Source organism: Pneumocystis murina (genome assembly GCF_000349005.2).
Source record: "Pneumocystis murina B123 chromosome Unknown supercont1.7, whole genome shotgun sequence".
In the NCBI taxonomy this organism is placed as follows: domain Eukaryota; kingdom Fungi; phylum Ascomycota; class Pneumocystomycetes; order Pneumocystales; family Pneumocystaceae; genus Pneumocystis; species Pneumocystis murina.
In genome coordinates this window covers 274573-298322 of record NW_017802365.1, presented here as the reverse complement: position 1 = coordinate 298322, position 23750 = coordinate 274573, and the positions used below count along the sequence as shown (strand labels likewise).

The 23750-nt window shown below is 24.7% G+C and overlaps 11 protein-coding genes across 11 annotated transcripts; 6 read left to right on the top strand and 5 right to left on the bottom strand.

Moving 5' to 3' along the window:
- Window positions 1–357: 357 nt before the first annotated feature.
- PNEG_02751 (hypothetical protein) lies at window positions 358–2998 on the top strand (the record flags this gene model as incomplete). Its single annotated transcript, XM_007876591.1, has 7 exons — window positions 358–482; window positions 526–567; window positions 616–702; window positions 755–1197; window positions 1250–1737; window positions 1786–2642; window positions 2684–2998. Exons 1-7 carry the CDS (start codon window positions 435–437, stop codon window positions 2996–2998), a joined length of 2280 nt encoding a protein of 759 aa, XP_007874782.1. The 5' UTR covers window positions 358–434.
- A 626-nt stretch (window positions 2999–3624) lies between these two features.
- On the top strand, window positions 3625–4778 carry PNEG_02750 (hypothetical protein). The gene is made up of 4 exons (XM_007876590.1): window positions 3625–3818; window positions 3862–4179; window positions 4224–4299; window positions 4341–4778. The coding sequence occupies exons 1-4, from the start codon at window positions 3696–3698 to the stop codon at window positions 4601–4603; spliced, it is 780 nt and encodes a 259-aa protein (XP_007874781.1). The 5' UTR covers window positions 3625–3695; the 3' UTR covers window positions 4604–4778.
- PNEG_02749 (hypothetical protein) lies at window positions 4630–6649 on the bottom strand (the record flags this gene model as incomplete). Its single annotated transcript, XM_007876589.1, has 11 exons — window positions 4630–4674; window positions 4721–4832; window positions 4877–4972; window positions 5019–5328; window positions 5374–5528; window positions 5567–5633; window positions 5676–6057; window positions 6103–6183; window positions 6231–6370; window positions 6419–6477; window positions 6519–6649. 11 exons carry the CDS (start codon window positions 6647–6649, stop codon window positions 4630–4632), a joined length of 1578 nt encoding a protein of 525 aa, XP_007874780.1.
- A 99-nt stretch (window positions 6650–6748) lies between these two features.
- Window positions 6749–8160, bottom strand: PNEG_02748 (hypothetical protein; the record flags this gene model as incomplete). The annotated part of the gene is made up of 5 exons (XM_007876588.1): window positions 6749–6889; window positions 6941–7007; window positions 7052–7218; window positions 7263–8001; window positions 8048–8160. 5 exons carry the CDS (start codon window positions 8158–8160, stop codon window positions 6749–6751), a joined length of 1227 nt encoding a protein of 408 aa, XP_007874779.1.
- Window positions 8114–8670, top strand: PNEG_02747 (hypothetical protein). Its single transcript, XM_007876587.1, has one exon. It carries the CDS (start codon window positions 8185–8187, stop codon window positions 8665–8667), a length of 483 nt encoding a protein of 160 aa, XP_007874778.1. The 5' UTR covers window positions 8114–8184; the 3' UTR covers window positions 8668–8670.
- A 707-nt stretch (window positions 8671–9377) lies between these two features.
- On the top strand, window positions 9378–13386 carry PNEG_02746 (hypothetical protein; the record flags this gene model as incomplete). The annotated part of the gene is made up of 6 exons (XM_007876586.2): window positions 9378–10058; window positions 10101–11552; window positions 11604–11876; window positions 11930–12367; window positions 12409–13293; window positions 13336–13386. The coding sequence occupies 6 exons, from the start codon at window positions 9378–9380 to the stop codon at window positions 13384–13386; spliced, it is 3780 nt and encodes a 1259-aa protein (XP_007874777.1).
- A 148-nt stretch (window positions 13387–13534) lies between these two features.
- Window positions 13535–14461, bottom strand: PNEG_02745 (hypothetical protein; the record flags this gene model as incomplete). The annotated part of the gene is made up of 5 exons (XM_007876584.1): window positions 13535–13865; window positions 13908–14074; window positions 14116–14213; window positions 14261–14369; window positions 14423–14461. 5 exons carry the CDS (start codon window positions 14459–14461, stop codon window positions 13535–13537), a joined length of 744 nt encoding a protein of 247 aa, XP_007874775.1.
- A 326-nt stretch (window positions 14462–14787) lies between these two features.
- PNEG_02744 (hypothetical protein) lies at window positions 14788–15186 on the bottom strand (the record flags this gene model as incomplete). Its single annotated transcript, XM_007876583.1, has 4 exons — window positions 14788–14845; window positions 14895–14994; window positions 15046–15107; window positions 15158–15186. 4 exons carry the CDS (start codon window positions 15184–15186, stop codon window positions 14788–14790), a joined length of 249 nt encoding a protein of 82 aa, XP_007874774.1.
- A 69-nt stretch (window positions 15187–15255) lies between these two features.
- On the top strand, window positions 15256–16147 carry PNEG_02743 (GTP-binding protein ryh1; the record flags this gene model as incomplete). Its single annotated transcript, XM_007876582.2, has 7 exons — window positions 15256–15304; window positions 15360–15395; window positions 15440–15474; window positions 15521–15680; window positions 15724–15835; window positions 15884–16044; window positions 16086–16147. 7 exons carry the CDS (start codon window positions 15256–15258, stop codon window positions 16145–16147), a joined length of 615 nt encoding a protein of 204 aa, XP_007874773.1.
- Window positions 16148–17042: 895 nt separating this feature from the next.
- Window positions 17043–19956, bottom strand: PNEG_02742 (hypothetical protein). Its single transcript, XM_007876579.1, has 14 exons — window positions 19856–19956; window positions 19676–19765; window positions 19492–19629; window positions 19276–19448; window positions 19138–19231; window positions 18960–19094; window positions 18709–18910; window positions 18414–18661; window positions 18312–18369; window positions 18040–18267; window positions 17875–17989; window positions 17685–17829; window positions 17477–17638; window positions 17043–17435 (listed from the first exon to the last, which is right to left on the bottom strand). The coding sequence occupies exons 2-14, from the start codon at window positions 19763–19765 to the stop codon at window positions 17172–17174; spliced, it is 2052 nt and encodes a 683-aa protein (XP_007874770.1). The 5' UTR covers window positions 19856–19956; the 3' UTR covers window positions 17043–17171.
- A 2259-nt stretch (window positions 19957–22215) lies between these two features.
- PNEG_02741 (hypothetical protein) lies at window positions 22216–23509 on the top strand (the record flags this gene model as incomplete). Its single annotated transcript, XM_007876578.1, has 7 exons — window positions 22216–22311; window positions 22355–22467; window positions 22510–22594; window positions 22639–23094; window positions 23140–23282; window positions 23331–23437; window positions 23484–23509. 7 exons carry the CDS (start codon window positions 22216–22218, stop codon window positions 23507–23509), a joined length of 1026 nt encoding a protein of 341 aa, XP_007874769.1.
- Between the last annotated feature and the right edge of the window lie 241 nt (window positions 23510–23750).

Genomic DNA, 23750 nt, shown 5'->3' with positions numbered 1-23750 from the left:
TTGCAAATAAAAATACAACAGTTTTTATAACTTTCAGAACAGATAACTTAAAAATTATATTTAAAAATATAATTTATAATTAATATATATGTATATATATTTTTTTTGCTAAAAATAGATACATTTTATAAAGAATTTTAAAAATCAAAATCATATAACATTTTTAACCAAATTTTTATTTTAACAATCTATATCAAATTAATTATATTTCATATATAAAATCAACAATTTTTACATTTTTTAAATCGTTTTATAAAAATCATTAAATAATATACTTTAATGAAATATATATTTTCAAAAATTCATTTAAATTACAAAATTTCACATTTTTAGATTTCGTATCAAAAAAAAATTAAAAAAATAAAAACTTTTATAATTAAAATAAAAACGTATATAATACTAAGAAATAAGTACATTTACAGCAATTTTATGAAATGGCTCCAGCTGTAAAAGGGGGTATTTGGAAAAATATTGAGGATGAAGTTAAGATAAATCGTTTGTCTAGCAATTTTTAAATTATTTTAGATATTAAAAGCAGCTGTAAGTAAATATGGAAAAAATCAATGGGTATATTTCCCGTAGATGCTTTTTCCTGTTCTAATTACTCGTATATAGGCACGAATTAGTAGTCTTCTTGTTCGTAAAACAGCTAAACAATGTAAAGCACGATGGTATGAGTGGCTTGATCCAGGAATTAAAAAAGTAATAAATACTATTATATAAGATTCTGAAAGGGTTGGTTAATATTTGAAAGATTGAGTGGAATAAAGAAGAAGATGAAAAACTACTGCATCTTGCAAAACTTATGCCAACGCAATGGAGAACTATTGCCACTATAGTTGGTAGAACTGCTACGCAATGCCTTGAAAGATATCAGAGACTCCTTGATGATGCGGAGGCCAATGATTCTACTATGAATCTTGGTGGTCCGGGGTGCGAAACATCTGCTCCAACAGCAGATGACGTACGACGTCTTCGACCAGGTGAAATTGATCCCAATCCTGAAAATAAACCTGCTTTGCCAGATGCAGTGGACATGGATGAGGATGAGAAAGAAATGTTAAGTGAAGCAAGAGCTCGACTAGCCAATACTCAAGGAAAAAAAGCTAAACGAAAAGCACGAGAAAAACAACTTGAAGAATCTCGTCGATTAGCTGTACTTCAGAAACGAAGAGAACTAAAAGCTGCTGGAATTAAGTATAAATACTAATAATAAAAATAAAATAATATCTACTAATTAATGTAATAGTATTAAACTTCATCATCGAAAAAAGGGACAAATGGACTATAATGCAGACATACCCTTTGAAAAAAAACCAGCACTTGGATTTTATGATACAACAGAAGAACAATTAATGAACGAAGCAATTAAAAATAATGCAGATCTATCTCAATTTGACAGAAAAAAAAAAGATCAAGAAGATACAGATAAAAAAAAACGTAAAAAAGAAGAATTTAGCAAATCAGTAACAGCAGCTTTTCAAGCTTCTGAAAATGCTAGAAATATACAAAAGCTAAAAGATGCAGAGCAACTTAGTAAAAGAAGAAAACTAATATTACCAGAACCTCAAATCAATGATAACGAGATTGATGAAGTAATAAAATTAAGCAAATCTGGTGATTATGCACGATCTTTGGTTTCTATGACTGAAAACGAGGCTACAAAAGGACTTATTGGTCAGTATTCCCAAATAAATACATCAATTTCAATAAGAACACCACGAACACCACTACAAGGTAAATAATATATATTACGTACACTTTCAATATTTATACAAAATACAGAAGATCGTTTACTTATTGAAGCAAAAAACCTTAGAGCATTAACTCAACAACAATCTTCTTTATTTGGCGATGAAAATACGCCTCTTCATCAACCCGTAGAAACAGATTTTAATAAGGGTGCTTTAAGAAACACACCGGTTACACCTAATCCATTAGCTATGTCATTTCATCAAAGAAATGCATCAATTAAGCCAAATTCCACTCCATTTAGAACTCCAAGAGATAATTTTAATATTAATCAAAGAGATCCAAACTCAGCTGAATTTACAGATAAAGAGGAATTATACGGAAAATCTCAAAAAGAATATTTACGCTCTAAATTTTCATCATTACCAAAACCCTTGAATGACTTTGAATTGGAACTTCCTATTGAAGAAGATTACAACGATAAACCAAAACAATCAGTTATTGAGGAAGATGCCCAAGAAAAAGAAAAAAAAAATCAAACACTTGATGAAAAACAAAATTTTTTAGATTTAAAAAGCAAAGTAATACAAAAAGGTTTACCACGACCTCCAATTATTGATATGAGATTACTTCTGGAATGGCTTGAACCTGCTCAAGGTGCAGAATTATTAATTACTAAAGAGATGATAAAACTTCTTTCTTATGATACTTCGAGATATCCTATACTCGAGGATAAAATAATAGGTACTTCACATTTTATAGATAATATTAGTAATGATCTTATGCATCATGCAAATAATGAAATTCAAAAAGAAATTGATAAATATAATTCTATAACTATTGACCCTTATATGAGATTAATAAATGAAAGGAAAAATTTATATAATTTTATTTCTGATCCAGAAAAAAGTTCAAAAAACTCCCTAGATGATTTAAAAAATTATTGGAAAGTATATAAATTTTAAGATATATATAAAGCTTATTTTTTTAGATTATTCAAGAAAATATATCAAAAGAGGCAAATAATGGTAATAAAATTGAAAAAAGGCTTGATGTCCTTCTTAGTGGATATCAAATACGTTCTAAAATAATATCAAAAAAAATATATAATTCTATTGAAGCAATTTCTCTTGCTAAACAGGAATTGTATTGTTTCCAAAATTTGAATCTTTCAGAAAAGATAGTCTTACCAAAACGATTAAATTCTTTAAAAAATGATGTACAATTTTTAAAAGAACGCGAATCAAGAGAACAGACAAAATATCAGTATTTATTGGAAAAAAAAAAAAATTTACCTAAATTATAGTTGTTCAATATTTTTATAAATTTTCAAATAAACAGGTATATAGTTGTATTTAAGTATTATATTTAATGCATTTATTTTTTTTTTTAAATTTAAATATAAAGGTTATAAATTATTTCTTAAAAACAATAAAATATATACATCAATCATATACTAGTTTTAAGAAATTTAAATGATCTTTAAATATTATCAATTAAAATTAATAATTACAAAAATTACTATAAAATTAACTATACAGTATTAAAATGGGGAAATTGCAAAATTATCAAAATGTCAAAAATTATCTAATTTTTTTTTCTATTCATATAAAAATATAAAAAATTACAGAACATTTTAAATTAAAATATTTTCATTATATCTCTAAATAAAAAATATCATTTCTAATAAAAATAATATATTAGAAATTTTTAAAAATCCCATATCACCCTAAATATTTTTAAAAAACTATTAGATACTAGATCTTTATCATATTTTTAATATACAATAGCTATTAAATTTAACAAATTGCCATTTAAATATATTCAACTAAAATCCATAAATTCAAAAAAAAAACATAATAAAATATTAGAGATAAATTTTTTCCATTACATAAAAATTCATTGAATTAATTTAAAAATCAAAAAATAATAAAAAATAAAAATATAAAAATATAATATAAATAAGTAATTCAAATAGTCGAGATATTCCTATAATTCTCAATATGAATTCAAGAAATAAAACTAATAATTCCGACTCTTTAAATAATAGCAAAAAATCAAATATAAAATCTACTATAGATATAGATAACACTTTATCAAAAACTAATAAAGAAGCTATAGAAACAGTAAAAAAATATAAATATAAGAATTACAATTTAGAAATATTAGATATTATTTTGTGGAAAAACATTAACAAAAAAAGTTCTTGACGCTTCAGAAAAATCGAAAATATCTGGAATAGTATATCTTAGTAAAATACCACCATTTATGAAACCAGAAACAATTAGACGTCTTCTTTCACAATATGGAGAAATAGGAAGAATTTTTTTAGCACCAGAAGATTATAAAAGTTATATAAAACGAATTAGATATAAAGGAAACAAAAAAAAGAAATATACTGAAGGATGGGTTGAGTTTAAAGAAAAAAAAAAGGCAAAATTAGCCGCCGATACATTGAATACAACAATTATTGGAGGAAAAACAAGTGTAAGAAATATTTTATTTAAATATTTACAACTTATTCCTTTTAGACATATTATCACGATGATATATGGAATATAAAATATTTACCCAAATTCAAATGGAGCCATTTACAAGAACAAATTGGTAATCCTAAACTTCATAAATTCCATTTTAATATTAGTTAGCATCTAAAAGTGCTTCTCAAGCATCGAAATTAAGAGCAGAAATTTCTCGCACAAAACGGGAAAATCAAAATTATATAAAAAACTATGAACATGGTAAAATGATTGAAAACATAAAGAACAAGAAACGAAAAACCAATGAAGATATATCATCTAATTCAGAAAAAAGAACTAAATACAAATTTAAACAACGAGAAGCTATAATTAATAACATATCCACAGATATAAAAAACGAAATAAACAAAGTATTAGATAAGATTTTCTAATAAATAACTATTAAACATAAAATATTTTACATTTCTTCAGAAGAAATATTCATTTCCTCAATTTCATCAATCTTGAATTTATTATTTATTTTATTTGAAATAAATTAAAATACTTACTAATTCATTAACGTCTATTTCAGGAAATTCATCACTACTTTCCGTTTCATCTTCGATGTCCACATTCATAGATATTTTTTTACAATTTGTTTTTGTTTTATACAAATTCACACTAAATTAAATTTAATAACAATAATAATATCAATTTTGTTTTACTTTTGACGAAGCTCAATATCTTCTTCAAGATCTTGCAGGAAACGTTCATAATCTTCTTCAGAACATGTATGATCATGTTTTTTTTCATTAATTTCACTAAAATATTATTTTCTACACAAACATCAAATAATTAATCAATTACCTTCTTTCTTTTCCAAAAAAACTTTTAAGTTTCCAATTTCTTGTTCTACTTTTCTTTCTTTTACTCTGATAACTTTTTTTTACCAAAATAACCTCTGGAACATAAGCACATGTTTCTTGATAAGCCTCAAAAGTTAAATTATTAAAATTTAAATTTTCAAGATAATATCCCAAAACGGTATCACCCGCTTTTAAAATAGAACCCAGATGACTATGAACAAAATATGAATTATTTAAACCCAAATCAGATGACCGAATAACCAAGACTTCTGCTAATACAAATTTGCCACTAACTGGTCCAACTAATTCAACTATAAAATAATATAAAAAGCAATTATATAAAACATAAAATATACCATCCAAAACAACAAATTCTACCAAATCTTTAACATCGCAAAGAGAAAAAAAAGGAAATTTCCAATATATAGCTGGAATAATATTACCAATTTGAAGATTTCTTGGATCAATAACATGAATAGAATTTCCTACTTTGTAACACAGAACCAGCTGTCTAAAAAATTAAAAATTGCAATATCATAAATGACTTACTCTAAATTTCCCAAAGATTTAGCCAACTCTTTAGGCAAGCATATCAAATCATCCTTACAGATAGGAACTAAAAAAATTAAAACTATATATATTAAGAAATAAAAATTACCAATCTCTACAGAATACGTAAATTTATAACTACTAATATTCGATTTAACGTCAGTAGATATTAGCTCTTCACTTTTCTTAATTTTCACTGGTACTACAGTACTAAGAAATTCTACCAACTTAATAGCATGATTTCTATTTAAATAATAGAAATCAAGACCATCTTTGATCTCCTTAATGCTTGAAGCATCTTTATGAGCAGAGTGTTTTAAAATAAGTTGTTCAAGATATAAAAAAGTTCTTTTATGATTAACTTTCTGTCTAACCTGCACAAGAGCCTTCCATGTATGAGCAGAATACATCCTGAAACAATCAGGGCATTGCTGATACATTACAGTATATTTTATTTCGAACGTCTGCTGCAAAATTGTAGATACCATTACCTAAAATAAAGAATTAAACTATATAATCAAAAAGAAATAATATACTTCTTTTTGTATGGTCACCTTAATTCTAACTCTTCGAGAATGCGACTCTGTCCATATAAAGAATGCATCTATCAACCTAACCTATCGGAAATAATTCAAATTTATACAAAATTTTTTCTATAATATACTTTGTTTAAACCACGAATTTTCTTTAAACAAAGAGATAAGAACTCTTTACTTTCCATCTGAACAGATAACCATTGATTCTGAAGGTGCAAAAATTTTCCACATTCTCGACAAGAATACAATATACTTTCTTTAGATATTCCTTCATTAAAGTCATAAAAAAATGAAATCATAATAAACTATCTCATACCCTCAGTAATATCAATACCAGTTTTAATACAATCTATACACATTGTTGATAAATTTGGACTACTATTATTAAAAAAAACAATCATAAAAACAAAATTTACGATATTGGTACTCCACATTGACAGCAAAAAATTTCATGAGCCTGATTTTCAAATGCAAAAGAACTCAAGCAAGTTCCTTGCATAAGCTCTGAAGTCATCTTATGAACAATATTTTCTTGAACATAACTCATTCTCTTGAAAAAAAAACTCCGATATTCAAAATTTACAAAAATTAAAAATTCAAATTAAAAATATATTATTTAAAATATTAATTATTGATCACAAATATATCATAATTTAAATCTTTTATAATTCCACTTTTCTACATAGCGTCTAGGATATTTTCTGTAAGAAATTACAGGATATCTTGTTTCTATAAGCCCTCTTTCTTGCAAACTTATAAACCGATCTATAAATATATTACCTTCAGGCTATAAAATTATAAAACATTAGAAGGCCTTAAATAGTATAAAAGGAAAAACCTTAAACAATCGAAAAGAATCACTAAGTTCATCAGATAATTGAATTTCTAATGGACGTACATATGCACTAAAAATACTTAATCCAAATTATAAAATATAAAAAATATTTACCCATGTTTTCTGGACTTCTTCCTAAACCTAACTTCATGTATAGAATCACTAATATTAGCTAATTTTTGACTATTTGCTTTTTCTTCTATTGATTTTACAATTTTATTTATAGAATTCAAATCCTTTATTTGCTTCTTCTGTCGTCTTTTCTCATTATATTCGCAAATCTATATACATTAAAAATCTTTCCATAATACAATTCCAATAGTACCTCTTTTTTTCTCCTCACCTCTTTTTTTCTTTGCTTTCTTGTTTTTTTTACTGACTTTCGATTAATAAGACAGTTATGAACCTCTTCTGTAAAATTGCTATTCTCAGATAGACTTTCTGGATCTTTATTCTTTATAGAATCCTGCTCAAAAACATTAAATGATTTTTTCCTCCTTTCTTGATCATTTTTTATTTCTCTTAAAAGCTCCTTAGTAGATTCCTTATCTATCAACTTCTTATATTCTTGAAACAAAGGATTATATGACATCCCCGCATTAGCCACTTCTACATTAGGAACATTATTTGATATAGAAAGTGGTTTATGCTGCAAAGTAGAAGGCATTTTTGGAAATCTTTGTTGAAGAGAGAAATTAACTAATGATAACTTCTGAGGATTATTGTCTTTTTTCCATATATCATATAACTTTGAATCGTTAGATGATATTTGATCCGAAATTTTAATATTATTCAATAAATTATTAAGTTTCTGACTATTTTTTCCTAAGAAAATATCTTCAGAATTTAACATATTTCTCCACATCTGTTTCTTAGATTTCGATTTATTTACATTTTTAAGATCCTTTTCAGAGAAATTTGATAAAAATAAAATAGGTGATTTATAAGATAACATTTCATCATTTTTTAAACACTTAACATCTTCCCTTTTTTCACAAACACTAATATCACCTTTAAAATCAACAGAAAAAAGTTTTTCATCAGAAATTTTTGAAAATATATCACTAATAAAAAGTTAATATAAAACACATTCTTTTATACATCATTTACTCATTTATTTTTTCTTGTAATACTTCTAATCCTGGCCTCAAATTACCAAGATCTATGTTCTTAGTCAAATTTTTCTCTTCTTTTCTGAAAGATTGTAAAGACCTAAAAGACATTTTTTTAATTTAATATCGAAATTGATGAAAATTATGACTCAACAAAAAGATCAATATTTCATGAAAGAAGCAATAAAAGAAGCAGAAAAATGTATTCCAATAAAGACAGCATTTTGTGTTGGTGCCATAATTGTAAAAAATGGGAAAATAGAATCTAGAGGGTTTTCTAGAGAATTACCCAATAATACTCACGCTGAAGAATGCGCTTTAATGAAACTTTCAGATATTAAGACTGCTATTGGGGCAGAAATATATACTACAATGGAGCCTTGCAGTATACGTTTATCAGGAAAATTGCCTTGTGTTGATAGGATTATTCATTCAGGAATAAAAAGGGTTATACTTGGAGTTAGGGAACCTAACACATTTGTACAGTGTACAGGCATATCTACACTAAAAAAACATGGAATTGAAGTAAAAATAATTCAGGAGATGGAAAAAGAGTGTCTTAGTATAGCATGTAAAAATCATACAGAAGAAAATTTGTATATAAAAAAAAAATACTAACCATTTTAAAAAATCTTCTATTATGATTCTATTGAAAAATTTGTAAATTATTATTGACACAATTTTACTATATAGGTAAACCCCTTCAAAAATTATAAACATTAAAAACACAAAGTTAAAAATATGCAGTATTTTTATGATAAAATTTAATTAATATTTATTATTTCTATTAATTTACTCAATTTCAAAAATATTCAAAAAATTCATATAATACTATCTAAAGATGATTTTTAACACTGACGAAAATTCAAGATTTCAAAAATTAAGCAAATCATCTATTTACAACCATATAAAAGTGCATTCTACTAAATATATTTATTATCATTTCAACTCTTCATGTAATTCATCATTATGTATACTTTAAAGAATGTAAATTAACCTTTGAAAGTTTTCTTAAAAATACTTATTCAAAAATTTAAAAATCCATTAAAATAATTTTCTACATATATTTTTCCTAAAAAATACTTTTTTCATTAATACTATACAATATTAGAGAAGCTTCTCTATTATTTAAAATATACATTTTTAACAACTCGAAACGTATTATTTTATAGCTTTTCTCTATAAATTATGAGAATAAAAAAAAATAAAATGAGTTGTATGATACTAGAAGATTTATATTTTTATTCCGAAAAGCCTTAAAGAATATTAAAAGATGTCTAATATTAAATATCACATTTGTTCTAAAAAAAAATAGAAAAATTTTAGAAATGATTAATATCTTTAACACATTACCAACATGCACAAAAATATTCAAACGGATGAGATACTATTTTTATTTAACAAATATTATTAAGAAAAGAAATGTCAAGTTTAATTTTTTTCAACATATTCATAATCAATATAATTGTTTTCAAGAATCAGAACCCTCAAAAAACATAAATATTTCGTTAGAGAAAAAAAGTCCTATAATTATTCTACCTATTCCTAAGCAATCTACTCAATTTCATAAAGGAGGGCTTCCTCGTGGAATTACTTTCTATGATAACAACGAACTTCTTGCAGTTTTTGATGCATGCGTTTCTACAGGTGATTTAAATAGGGGATATATTTTAATGAATCGTCTTTCACATGAAGCTGAACCGTCTTTTATTATCCAAATTCACAATCGATATCTACAAGCTTTAGTTGATAAAATCAAAAAAACAGGAGATTTTGAAAGTATCAATAAATGCTTTCATGATTTAGAAAAAAAATACAATATTATTGGAAATGAAACAACATTTGCTCTCATGCTAAAAGCCGCATTATATATTAAAGATCCAGAAGAATCTAAAATCACAATTAATGGATTTAATAAATTATGGCACTTAAAAAAAAAAGAAAACATAGGAAAAATATTTAATGAAAGTTCTGTTTTAGATCATCAAGAAATACTAAATATTTTCAAGGTGGGACATAATATATTCAAGAAAATTAAATTAATAGTTTAGATTATGAATATCAATTTCTCTGAGCTAAAACAAGAATATCGTCATATACTAAAAAAAGTGGTAGATGTTGACGAAAAAGGAAGCACAAATACATATTTATTTCATCCTCTTGAGAATGTCCCAGAGTTGCTTTCTACTTGTGTTTCTGGCCCAGGATTACAACTACTTAAAAAAACTTTAAGACCATTAACAGACCCCAATACAGAAATAAATTACGACATTAAAGATCTTTCTGGAGAATTCCATTCTACTTCTTTTAACATGGCCCGTCAAAGGCTGTTAGAAAACAACGCATTAGATACTGCTTTAGAAAGGTGGAAATGGGACCATGAACAATTAGTACAAAGAGGAGGCCTTAGTTTCAGCAAAACTCTTAATCCCTTGTTATTTGAATGGCATTCTCTTATGATTCCCTTAATAAAAGAAGAAATAGAGCGTTGTAAAAATGCAATTAATAATCTTTCAAATAAAAGAAATTCAAATAATACCGAAACAGATAGATTGTCATACGGGCCCTTTATTCAGCTTCTTTCACCTGAAAAGTTGGGCACAATAACTATTTTGGAAATTCTTAGACTTCATTCTACTGGTGGAATCGCTCAAGGAATGAGAACTGCAAGAGCAATTCTCAGTGTAGGGAAATCTATAGAAAAAGAATATGCATCAGAACTTCTAAAAAAAAATAAAAACATTCTTGGAAAAGATATTAATCTTTCTCAAATTTTTGGAAATCCTAGGCAATTTCAAAGTGCATTATATAAAACACAAAATAATGTTAATTTTGAGATATATCCAAAATGGCCTGTGACTGTTAAAGCGAAAATCGGCTCTATATTAGTTTCTATACTTATGCATGTTGCAAAAATTGATGTAATTACTGAAACGGAAAATGAAAATATTTCGCAAAAAACACCAGCATTTTATCATACTTATCAATATCAAAAAGGAAGAAAACTTGGCGTAATTAAGCTAAATGATCAACTTATGAAACAGCTTGGATCTCAACCATTACGTGGGAACATTCATCCTAGATTATTACCTATGTTAGTTGAGCCTAAACCATGGATCTCATGGGACTCAGGGGGGTATTATTTAAGTAAATCGATAGTAATGAGATCCCGTGATTCACCTGAACAAATAAACTATTTAAAAACAGCATCTGAAAGGAATAATTTAAAATCAATATTTGAAGGTTTAGATGTTCTTGGTTCTACTGCATGGGCCATAAACCGGCCGGTATTCGATGTAGTTAGTGAAGTTTGGAATTCTGGACAAGAGTTTGCAGAAATACCACCTGTTAACTCGGATATAACTTTTCCACCACAACCTACAAGCAAAGATCCAGGAGAAAGAATATCATGGCAAGTTCTATGCAAGCAGATCGCAAGAGACGCTCAAAACAAACAGTCTATAAGATGCGATATCAACTATAAATTAGAAATAGCTAGAGCTGTAGGAGATTTCCTTGTTGTATATATATATATAACTTACTTTTGCTATCAGTTTCTTCATGAAAAAATGTATTTTCCTCATAATTTAGATTTTAGAGGAAGAGCCTATCCTATACCACCGCACTTTAATCATCTTGGAAATGATCTTTGTAGAGGACTATTAACGTTCCATGAAGCAAAGGAAATAGGAGAATCAGGTCTAAGATGGCTTAAAATTCATTTGGCAAATGTTTGTGGATTTGATAAAGAAAGTTTTATAGAAAGAGAAGCATTTACTACCGAGAATCTCAAAAATATTTTTGATTCAGCAGATAATCCATTAAAGGTATAATATACATTTCATATTATTCCATTACATTAAACTTATATCTTTTAAAGGGTTCTAGATGGTGGCTAACATTTGATGATCCTTGGCAAACTTTAGCTGCCTGTTTTGAACTTACAGCAGCACTTCGTTCTCCAGATCCATATAAATTCAAATCTCGTCTTCCCGTACATCAAGATGGAACATGCAATGGACTGCAACACTATGCAGCACTAGGAGGGGATATTTTAGGTGCACGACAAGTAAATCTTGAGCCCAGCAATCGACCATATGATGTATATACTAAAGTAGCAGAATTAGTAAATGAGCAATTACAAAAAGACGCAAAAGAAGGAAATCATTTAGCTGTTCTTTTACAAGGAAAAATTACACGCAAAATTGTCAAACAAACTGTTATGACAAACGTTTATGGAGTCACTTATGTTGGAGCTCGTAATCAAATTCTTAATCAATTAAAGAATATAAATGATCTTCCAAGAGAAATGCTATTTGTAAGTGTATATATTAGTTTTTTTTAACTTATTAAAAATAGAATCTTGCATCTTATTTAGCAAAAACGGTATTTTTCTCTCTTAAATCAATGTTTACAGGAGCACATAAAATACAAGAATGGCTTAATGAGGCTGCTAAAAGAATATCAAAATCAATAAATACATCCCTCTCTGATGATATAAATCTTATGACAAGTGTGATTTGGACATCTCCTCTCAACTTACCTATTGTTCAGCCATATCGAAAATTATCTAGAAAGCAAATCAAAACTAATCTTCAATCTATTTTCATTACAGATCCTAATAACATAAATCCTGTTGATACTCGAAAGCAACAAACGGCATTTCCACCAAATTTTATTCATTCACTTGATGCAACTCACATGCTAATGTCAGCTGTTTCATGTAAAAATGCGGGTCTTACTTTTGCATCTGTTCATGATTCTTACTGGACTCATGCTGCTGATATTGACAATATGAATGTGATACTTAGGGAAACATTTGTTAAGTTACATAAAGAAAACATTATGGAGAATTTATTAAATGAGTTTCGTGAAAGATATAAAGGTTATAAAACATTAATTAGCATTTCAAAGAGTAGTAAAGAAGGAAAAAAAATACTTTCTTCTAAAAAAAAAAAATTACAAGAAACAAATAAAATATCATTAATAAACAATGATAATAAATCGGAAACATATGAAAATTTATCAACAAAAGATATATGTATAACAAATGATGAAAAAAATACAGTTAATTTATCAGATTTTACATCAAAAAAAACAGATTATTTAAACCTTGAGAATTCAAACTCTATTTTGGAAGAAAAGAATGAAAGTACAATAGAAACAAATACTAAAAGCGAAAAAAAAAGAAAAGACTTAATACATGTATGGATAGATCTAGAATTTCCCCCATTACCAAAAAAGGTCTATTTTCGATTATTTGTTTTTTAACTAACCTTTAATTAGGGAAACTTCGATGTTAGAAACTTAAGAAATAGTAAATACTTTTTTTCTTAAGAATAACTGCATTCAAAAAAAGTAAGACTAGATTTTTGACATTGATCATATAAAAACATAATCTCATACATAAAAAAGTGCTATGGATTTATTTTAACATTATATATATCTTAGAACCAAGAAAAATGAATGATTTAACAGATTTTGTTCAAAAATTTCCATCTAGTAATCTAGCATTAAACACTTTAAGATCCAATGAACATTTAATCTTACGAGAGGTATTATCAGCCTTTTCCCAATATTTCCCATAAGTCAATAGAGACACCAATTTCTTTATTCGTTCGTTATGTAAATATTTATACATATTTCCTGTTCGCAAGAATAAATAACGTGCATATGAGAACACAACGAGACAAAAATATATCTTTAAGCATAAAAAAAAGCATAAAATAAAGACGGTAAAAAGATTTTCGATAGAAAAAAACATAATTGAATTATCATGTGCGTATTCAGAATTATTAGAAGACCATAATTCAATTCTAAACGACTTTAATGATTTATCAGAAAAAGAAAAAATATACATTTCCGATTTTTGAGAACTAACCAATTTTCCAACACCAGAAGAAATTATTGCATGTTTAAATATATTCATAAACCATACAATTGTGAATATTGCAGAATATAAAGAACTAATAAAAGTATCAATAAAGTAAAAATAAGCACAAATCAATATATGAAAAGGAGATTCCTAAAAAGTATAAAAAAAAAATCAGAAACCCAATAAATTACTATTCGAATATATTTTATCATCATTGTGAACCCAAGCAATACAAGTAAAGAGTAAAAATACATAAACATTTTCCATAAAGACATACTTAAAGAAGAATCTACCACTTAATAAGAACATTATTACTCAGAAAAAAATAAAAAATACAGTTAATTAATGTTACAAAAAATCCATAAATGCCAGAAGCCTTATTTAAAATAGAAAAAAAAATAATTAGCTCTGTGCCAATCTGTAAATCCAGAAAATATAAAAATGACTTAAAAAAATTAGTTAAAACTAAATCTTAATCATAAAATAAAGAATTTAAACCGTCGGCTTTGGTATTTCAAAATGTTTTACTCGTAACATTTTTTATTCATCGATATCATGTAAAACAGCAATTAAAAAACCTAAATAAAACATATATAAAAACATATAAAACATCATTCAAACATACTATTTTTATATGAAAAGAACATATATTCATTAGAAAAAAAATCTAGAGATACATTCCAGCATTTTATATATAAATCAATTCAGGGCTTATTAAAAAAAATAAAAAAAAAACAGTAAAATTTCATGAGCCTAACTAAAAAACATATAGACATAGAATCATAAAGTGTGTTTTTCTAATATGTTGTATCAAAAAGTACAAATATATGCCATAGTAATATAACAAGAAAAATTTATCAAATTCAACGTGTCATAAACAAAACCGTCGTAATACCCAAATCCCTATGCAAAAGTACCTTTCTAAAGACATATAAGACAACAATATCCATATATTTTACTAAAAACATACTGTTTTTTACTCATCACTGCAGCAAACATTTTGGTTTGTAACTCTAAATCTACAAATTTAATACACTTGTTTGCATATTCCTCATTCACCTTTCCATAAGCTAAAATAGAGAATTAATAATATAATAATATAATTTAAAATATATTTTTACATCCCAGACAAAGTCCATTATCATCTACTAAAATCACACCTTCAACGTTTTCTTTCTCAACACTAAACAAATTAACCACTTAAATATAAAAACTTTTTAAAAGACTTCAAACATTTTTTTAAGAGCTACTGTAAAATTCATAATTTTTTTAAGTTAAAAAAATATTCAATTTTTTTATCGTTCAATTCATATGCTATCAACTTAATAAAAATGACAGATTTAGCAAATTCACTAAAAAAATTTAAGCTTGTATTTCTTGGTAAATCTTAACATATAAAACATGATATTTGAATTTAACAATTCTAAATATATAGGTGATCAAAGTGTTGGAAAAACTTCACTAATTACACGTTTTAAAAAGCATTTTATAAAATATTTAAACTAATACCTACAGGGTTTATGTATGATACTTTTGATAACACCTATCAGGTAAAAGTGATATATTTTTATATAATAAAACTTATTTAAATAATAGGCAACTATAGGCATAGACTTTTTGTCTAAAACAATGTACTTGGAAGACAAAACAGTGCGTTTACAGCTATGGGATACAGCAGGGCAAGAGCGATTTAGAAGTCTTATTCCAAGTTATATTCGCGATTCTAGTGTGGCTGTTGTTGTTTATGATATTACCAGTAAATATTCTTTTAAATCTCAAGTCGATTTCTTATTGTTTAGATCGAAATTCCTTTATCAATATAAAAGATTGGATAAATGATATAAAGTCAGAACGAGGGAATGATGTAATTATTGTGATAGTAGGAAACAAAACAGATCTTAACAGTAAACGGTAAAAAGATAAATTTTATATTATCAATCATTACTAAATATAAAAAAGCCAAGTTACAACAGATGAGGGAGAAAAGATGGCAAAAGATCTTAAGACGCAGTTCATGGAGACAAGTGCAAAAACAGGTAGCAATGTTAAAACTCTTTTTAGGAATATCGCATGTGTTCTTCCAGGAATAGAAAATATACAGGATACAAATAGCACATTAAGTAACTTTATTTCTTTAAATTTATAGTATTAAATTTTATAGTGATTGACGTTAATATTAATCCTCGAGAAACAAATGTTCAACAATCAAGTTGTCAATGTTAATTTCTTATCTATATAATTTTATTGATTTATATACAATATTAATACATTTTTAAAGTTAATATATGGTTTTCAAAGCATATATTAACTAAAATATTTTAGAAAAAGATACAGTAATATTTACTATATGATAAAATATAATAATTATAACTCTTAATATTTATTATTAAAACTTGATTTTAAAAAACAAAATTTAACAAAAAAATACATAAAAATTTATCTATTTTTATATTTCTCTATATCATTTTTTTTCTAAATAATTTTAATTCTAAAATTTTCAAAAATCATTTAAAAATGACTTATAAAATTATTTAAAATTATTTTAAACGTATTTTATACGCTCAAATATATTCTATAAGGTGTTTTTAATATTAATCAATTAAAATGTAAAAATATAAAAAAACTATGCTAACAATAGATAAATATATACAAACTGTAACCTAACTATTTTTAAGTTTAATATTTTTAATATATATAAAATACAAAAAAATCTAATAGGAATATGATAAAAATCGAAACTTAAAAAAATAGACACTTTTAAAATTAATCAAAAAACTAGATGTTAAGTTATATATAAATTCAAGCAATCTATTATTTTAATAACTTAAAAATCAAACAATACAGTAAAAGCATAAAAAATTAGCAATTATTATTTTCAATATACATTAACAATATAAATATATAATAATTAAATGTATCCAAATAATATAATATTTAAATTATTTATAATTAATAATTTATAAAATCTAAATATTGTGAATTCTAAATAACTCAACCAAAATTCTTCATACAAAATAACATATTTTATTAAAAATAAAAAAAATATAACTAATATATAAATCTTAAATATTTTATAAAAATATTTAAAATAAACAATTTATATAACATCCAATATTACTTATAAAATATACCATATTAAATGATTTCAAAAATTATTAAAGAACATAAAAATCAATTGAAATCTTATAGGTATTATCTAAAAATCCAAATATAAGCAATGTATTTAACATGTAGTGTTTTTTGTGTCTTAACATCTTTCAAATACTTTATACAATTTAGGTAAAGTAGCTACTTGGACTACATTCTTTTTTCGAGAAAGCTCAATCGTTCCAATTAATCTCTTTTTAAATGCAGGAAACAAAACACTTTCTAAAACTCTAGCAAGAATTTTTTTTTCATTTTCATAAGTTTCAATATCATATTGTTTTTGAAACAAAGGCTCGGGTGAATAAAACAAAGCCAGTTCCTTCAAAAAGGTGCAGAAACATTCCTTTTCTTGATCCCAATTAACCTGTAAATGTTAGATAATAATAGTCAGAAATAAAAAAATACTTTAGTGCAAAGTCTATAAATAAATAAGGGAAGCTTCCCAATATTTGGAATATAGCCTTTAAGAAGCAAAGGGAGAGAATATATTTTGCCATCAGATGTAACACCAAAAGAAAAATATTCATAAAGCATTTCCCTATAATTTATAATTATTTTAAAAACATCCTAAAAGCAAAATAAATAATAAAATAATAAAAAACGATATAAATACTATTATTTTTTTTGAAACCATAGAATCACATTCTAAATTCTCCGACAATATCTCAAGTAACTCTACTAATAACAATTGTGGCTCCAATTTTATTGTTCCGAAATTAGCAAATCCAGCCAATCCAATTTGATAGAAAAGCTCAAAACTAATAGAAAAATTAAAAAATAAAATAATATAAAAAGCAAAAAACCAAAGAGACCCATAATCAACAAAATATAGTTCAGTAGAACACTGTATAGCAGCCAATTGTTTTTCCTCATCAACTACACCAATAAAAATATGATTCATAAATATATTTGTTAAAACTTAGTAAAATTAAAATATAACAATAAAACATTAGATTATAAAAAACTACCATCATCTCTCCGGTCTATCACTTCATCTCTTAATTCCTTGATACTTGCAAGTCTAACAATAACCTTCTCTCTATTATTCATTTCATATAAAAGCTCATGATCAAAATCCTCAATAGAACTACTTTTCTTCAGTTTTTTTGAATTAAGGCTATTAACATTATTAAGAAATGATGTAATTGTTTGAAATTTTGAATCAGTACGAACATGATATTTATCATGAACCTTTCCTAGAAAGATAAATAACCAAAATAAATAATACATATAAAGTCACCACCCATGGAATTACAATTAATATCGCTATTTAGGGAATATGTAGTTGTTTTAAGTGACTAAAAGAAAAAAATTAAATGTTTAAGATATTATAAATACTTACATGCATCGAAAATTCCTTCAAAGAATCAGTTTTAGAAAGCTCCAGACGAACTTTATCACATATAAGATCAATAATTTCATCTTCATTAAAAAAATGAACCTCGTGTTTTGTAGGATGAATATTTACATCAACTCTAGAAGATTCTATTTCCAATGATATATACATAAATGGATGACCAGAATTCGGCAAAAAATTGCTATAAATAGATTCAAGTCCAGACTTAAGTGTATTACAATCAACAGACCTATCTATATTTATAATTATTCTACAGTATTTATAGATAAAATATACATACGATTAATAAACAGCAAAAAGACAGTCTTTCTAGCGCTATAACTGGTACTTGTAATAAAACCATGAGCTTGAAACATATAATCCTGAGAAGTTAATGAAAAAGGTAAAAGCTCAAAACCAACACTAGTTCCATATAACTGTTTAATCCTTTCAATTACAGTTGATCTAGATGATATAGAAATAGATGGTATCGCCTCTCCATACTTCAAAATTGTCAAAAAAATCATAAAAATAACATATATAAAAATATACATTTTTACATGAAAAACTTACTTTCTCACAATGAATAGCATATCTATAAATAATATCCAGTATTCTAACATACTCATCGTTGGCGCTGCAAAAGGATTTCAGTCTAGAAGGAATATTATAAAATAAATCCTTAATCTAAAATTATTATTATTATTTATGACTTAATAAAGTTAAATACCACAATCTGAGTCCCTTGTTTTCCAGCAGCCGGTTTAGGATTCGATGGCTCACCTAACTTAGGTGATATAAGTTTTCCGTTAAGATAATTAGCTCTATATTCAATCAAAAAAAAACTTAAACAATATTTTATTCTCACTCCCATGCACAACTTGAACCAGTAGTTTTTGTAATTACAGTTAAGAAAGATACATGAGAAATACTTGCTAACGCTTCTCCTCTAAATCCATATGTAGAAATTGATGATAAATCTTCTAATGTACGCAACTTGGATGTAGTGAAGCGTTCACAAAGGATAGAAAGATCTTCTTTCTAAATAAAATAAACATAACTAAATAAATTTCCAAAAAACAACCATAATTCCATGTCCATTATCTGATACTTGGAGAAGCTTTAGTCCTCCGCCTTTAACTAAAATGTCAATTGATGTAGCACCCGCATCAACACAGTTTTCAATTAACTCTTTTAAAGCATTACAAGGCCTTTGAACAATCTAAAACAATTTAGATGAAAATATAAAGATAAAAAAAATTTATTACTTCCCCAGCTGCAATTTTACTAACAACAGTAATGTCTAAAGGGAGAATTCGTTTTGGAAAACGTAGATTTAAATCAGTAGATTCATTCATCTAGGAATATCACAGTAAATAAACACCTTAAACATTACAATAATTAAGTATTTCAAACATCCTAAAATTTAAAAAATAAACAAAAAATACCTTGAAAAAAACTTATAATAAAACTAAATAATTTCTTTCAAAAGAAGTAAAAAGAAATATAAAAAAATATCAGAAAATGCTTATATAAATTAAAAATTTTCTAAAAGTTTAAATTTATAAATTCTAAAATTAAATATACTCTATCGATTAGACTTCAAAAACTATAAAAATAGGAAAAATAAGCAATTAAATAAAATTTAGAAAATAATATCATTAAAAGAACTTTTCTAAATATCTTAATCTAAAAAAAATACTATTAATAAAAAAGGCATTATTTTTTAAAAAAATAAAATTTAATTCTAAAAATAATTTTCATCTTTGAATAAAAATTATAGATGTTGATACCAACATTAAATCTAATGTTATTAGATATACCCTTAGAGCATATTTTTAGAAAAGAGAATTAAATAAACTTCTGAAATGCTTATCACATTTATCCTTAAAAATTGCAATAAACACATTAGAAATTAAGAAATTTAACAATTAAAAATATATATATTTAAAATATATAAGTACATTTACTTATTATCATTATTTTTGCAACATTTTTTATCAAAAATCCTAAAAATTTAGATATAAAGAGAAATAAAATATAAAAATAGTAAATATATTCCATAGATTTATATAAAAAACATAGTCTATATATATATATTCTGATCAATTATTATTAATAATTTCAATTAAAATATCAAAAAAATGTTTAATAGATTAAACAAAATTAATATCATTTCATTTCTTGTTGATATTATTAATCTGGATTCAAGAGACTTCATTGCAAAATAAAAATAAGCAAAATTATGACTTTCATTTTTCTACTAATTATGATAACACAATATTTATTTTTCTTTATCAAAGAACAATAGAACTGTTTACTCAAAACATTTTTTACTTAAAAAAATATATGTATTAGTTATACAATTATTCCTTATTTAAGCATTTTAGCATATAAAAATAAAATCATATTCATTAGCTTCTGATTTTAAGAACTATGTACAATATTTTTACAAGAGATAAAGTTCTATTCGGAAATCCAAATATCATTATTCTATAATCAATTATAAGCATTATACAAAATATAAATTTATCATTGGAAAATCTAACTAATTATTATAAAAATAGAAAAAGTTTTATAATATTTATTTAACGTATTAAATTTTTTACATATTTAGGAAACTTACATAGTTCTGGAATAACTTAATTATTTTACCTATTACTTTTAAAATCCTTTAATTATTAATATAAATGAATAAAACAGAAGTACAGACAAATAAATAGTAAAAGTAGTATTAAAAGTATTTATGAAAGTTTTAGAATATTTTTTAAAAAATTTACAATATCCTATTTTAATAATTTTTTATTATTACTTTATAACAAAAACCATACCAATGATAATTAAATTAATCTTTGATTAAAAATTTTAAATTTTAAAAATAAAATTAATTAAATTTGTTTAAGAATAATCAACTATCTACACAATATAACAATTGTACAATAATTAAATTTTAAAAAAAAATAAACTATAAAAATCTCAAAATATATCTGCAAAAAAAACCTTAGATTATGATCCTTAAAAATGACTACTATAATATCCTATGAAAAATTATTAACTATAAATTTAATAGGTTCAACGATAAAATCTATAAAAAAATGTTATATCATTAAGGCATATAATTTTCCTAAAATTTATTTTACATAAATGTTAAAATCCAGATATAATTCATAAGATATTTAGGTTACTTTGACTTAAAACAGAACCAACTAGGTATTGACGAGGCAATTTCTAAATAATTTTAGACCTTTCATCACTAATCCTAATAATTCAAAAAAATTGCATCATCTTTAATATAATTTAATCAATACCAAAAATCCATAACATTATTTATTAAAACACTAAATTCTATTTTTAATATCTATACAAATGAAACTTTTAATTATAGCATATTTACAAAAAAAATATCCTAGATTATTTAAACAGTTTAATATTAAAAATCTCAACAATAATTAACAAAATTCCTAATATAGTATATTTTAATTTCGAAATAAAACATATCTATAAAAAAAAAACAAAATCTCTTTAAAAACAAAAAAGCATTAAAAACATTTATATATTTATGAATTATAAAAAACATATTCATTTTTAAAAATTTTTTAAAAAATAACCTTCAAACAAACCATTCATTATTATATCTATTATATAAAATAATCTACAAAATTCAAATTTTTAATACAAGTATTATTAAAACAATCTAAAATATTCTAAATATATTATATTCTTTTTATATTTATTTGTATATTGTTAATCTATTTTTATATCTAAAGTACTGCCACCTTACGCAATATCTTTTAAACTATTTAATAAAATGGATATAGAAAATCAGCCTCAAGAAAATAGATCTCTTCGTGAGCTCTTTGATTCAGCAGAAAATTTCCGTAGAAAAATAGAGGAAGGATCAACTGTTATTTATTTTTTTTTTATAAATTATAATAATAATTTAATAGGAATTATTAGCGGAATGTATTTCTTTATATGAAAAATGCCACTATCTAGCCAGAAAGCTATCTCTTTTTAGCAACAATGAAGGAATTGATGAGATAAGCACTTCAGAAATTAGGTAAATACTATAAACAATTTATTTCTAAAGTTAAAAGATAAGATTTTTTTTGATAGATTATTATATAGCAGAACTTTTAGACAAAAATACAACATCTAATAGATCATCAACTATATTATCATCAAGAGTCTTTTGTATTAACATCATTTTTACAAACTTATACTTTTTTAGAATTTATTCGTTTCATTTTTAACATTATGTGAAAACTATACATTACTAACAAGTTCTGACAAAGCTTTATTTAATTATCTTAATTCTAATGAAACATACAATGAAGGCTATATAAATAGAATTTCTAATGTCTCTCGAAGAGAAGAAAAAATTCAAAGATACAAAAGAGAAAAAGAATTAAACAAGAATATATCCACTTTTTTAAAAAATCCATCAAAAGATGAAAATGATTTGCGAAAGCATTTTCTTGAAGTAGTTCAATTAGCTATTTTTAAGTCATTACAAAGCATAGAACAATTAGATTTGGAGTTAAAAATGATAGAAATTTCAAAGGACAAAGATCAAGATTCAATTAATGACTATCATAGAACTGAAACAGAAAATAACATTCATTCAACATTAAAAACAAAAAATAATTTCCAAAAAGACAATCCTCTTTTAGATAAACATGGAAAAGTTTTAATCTCATTAAATAACTATTTTCCAATAACAATATTATAGCCGTTACGCCCCTTTACTATTATAGCAAAGAGAGAACAATTAAAGAATAATGTTTTTGGGCCAGATCATAACCTACCTACGATGACTATTGATGAATATTTAAAAGAAGAAGCAAAAAAAGGGAATATTCTTTCTAACAAAGAGTAACTATTATTATATGTTCATTTTTTAACTTATAATATGTAAAATAGAATACCACAAAATAAAAAAGAAATCGATCAAGACAACATGGAAGAAATAGATATAGAAATGTATAAAGCAAGGAAATGGGATGAATTTAAAGAAGAAAACCCCAAAGGTATTTTCATTTTTTTTAATCAATTCTCTAATCAACATATTATTAGGCTGGGGAAACAGAGCAAACAGGTAATAATAGATTCTAAACAATGCAGAAACTAAATAAAAGCAAGAGGATAATAAGCATTCTAAATACCGTATCTTAAATATATAAATAAAACTAATTATATATTATTTTAGAAAAATATAAAAAAAATCTAAAATAAATTCACAATATATTTATTATGTTATAAAAAAATATTTTCCGTATGTTCAACATTAATTTCTTTTTCATAAAAACAATAACCTTTAAAAATAAAAATATCTGATTTAAG

Coding starts and splice junctions, on each gene's coding strand:
- PNEG_02750 (XM_007876590.1), top strand. CDS start 3,696: ATGAATTCAAGAAATAAAACTAATAATTCCGACTCTTTAAATAATAGC. Junction 4,180..4,223: donor TTATTGGAGGAAAAACAAGT/GTAAGAAATATT, acceptor TATTCCTTTTAG/ACATATTATCACGATGATAT. Junction 4,300..4,340: donor CCATTTACAAGAACAAATTG/GTAATCCTAAAC, acceptor AATATTAGTTAG/CATCTAAAAGTGCTTCTCAA.
- PNEG_02742 (XM_007876579.1), bottom strand. CDS start 19,765: ATGAATGAATCTACTGATTTAAATCTACGTTTTCCAAAACGAATTCTC. Junction 18,370..18,413: donor TGAAGGAATTTTCGATGCAT/GTAAGTATTTAT, acceptor TTTTTCTTTTAG/TCACTTAAAACAACTACATA. Junction 18,268..18,311: donor TAATTGTAATTCCATGGGTG/GTGACTTTATAT, acceptor TTATCTTTCTAG/GAAAGGTTCATGATAAATAT.
- PNEG_02747 (XM_007876587.1), top strand. CDS start 8,185: ATGAAAATTATGACTCAACAAAAAGATCAATATTTCATGAAAGAAGCA.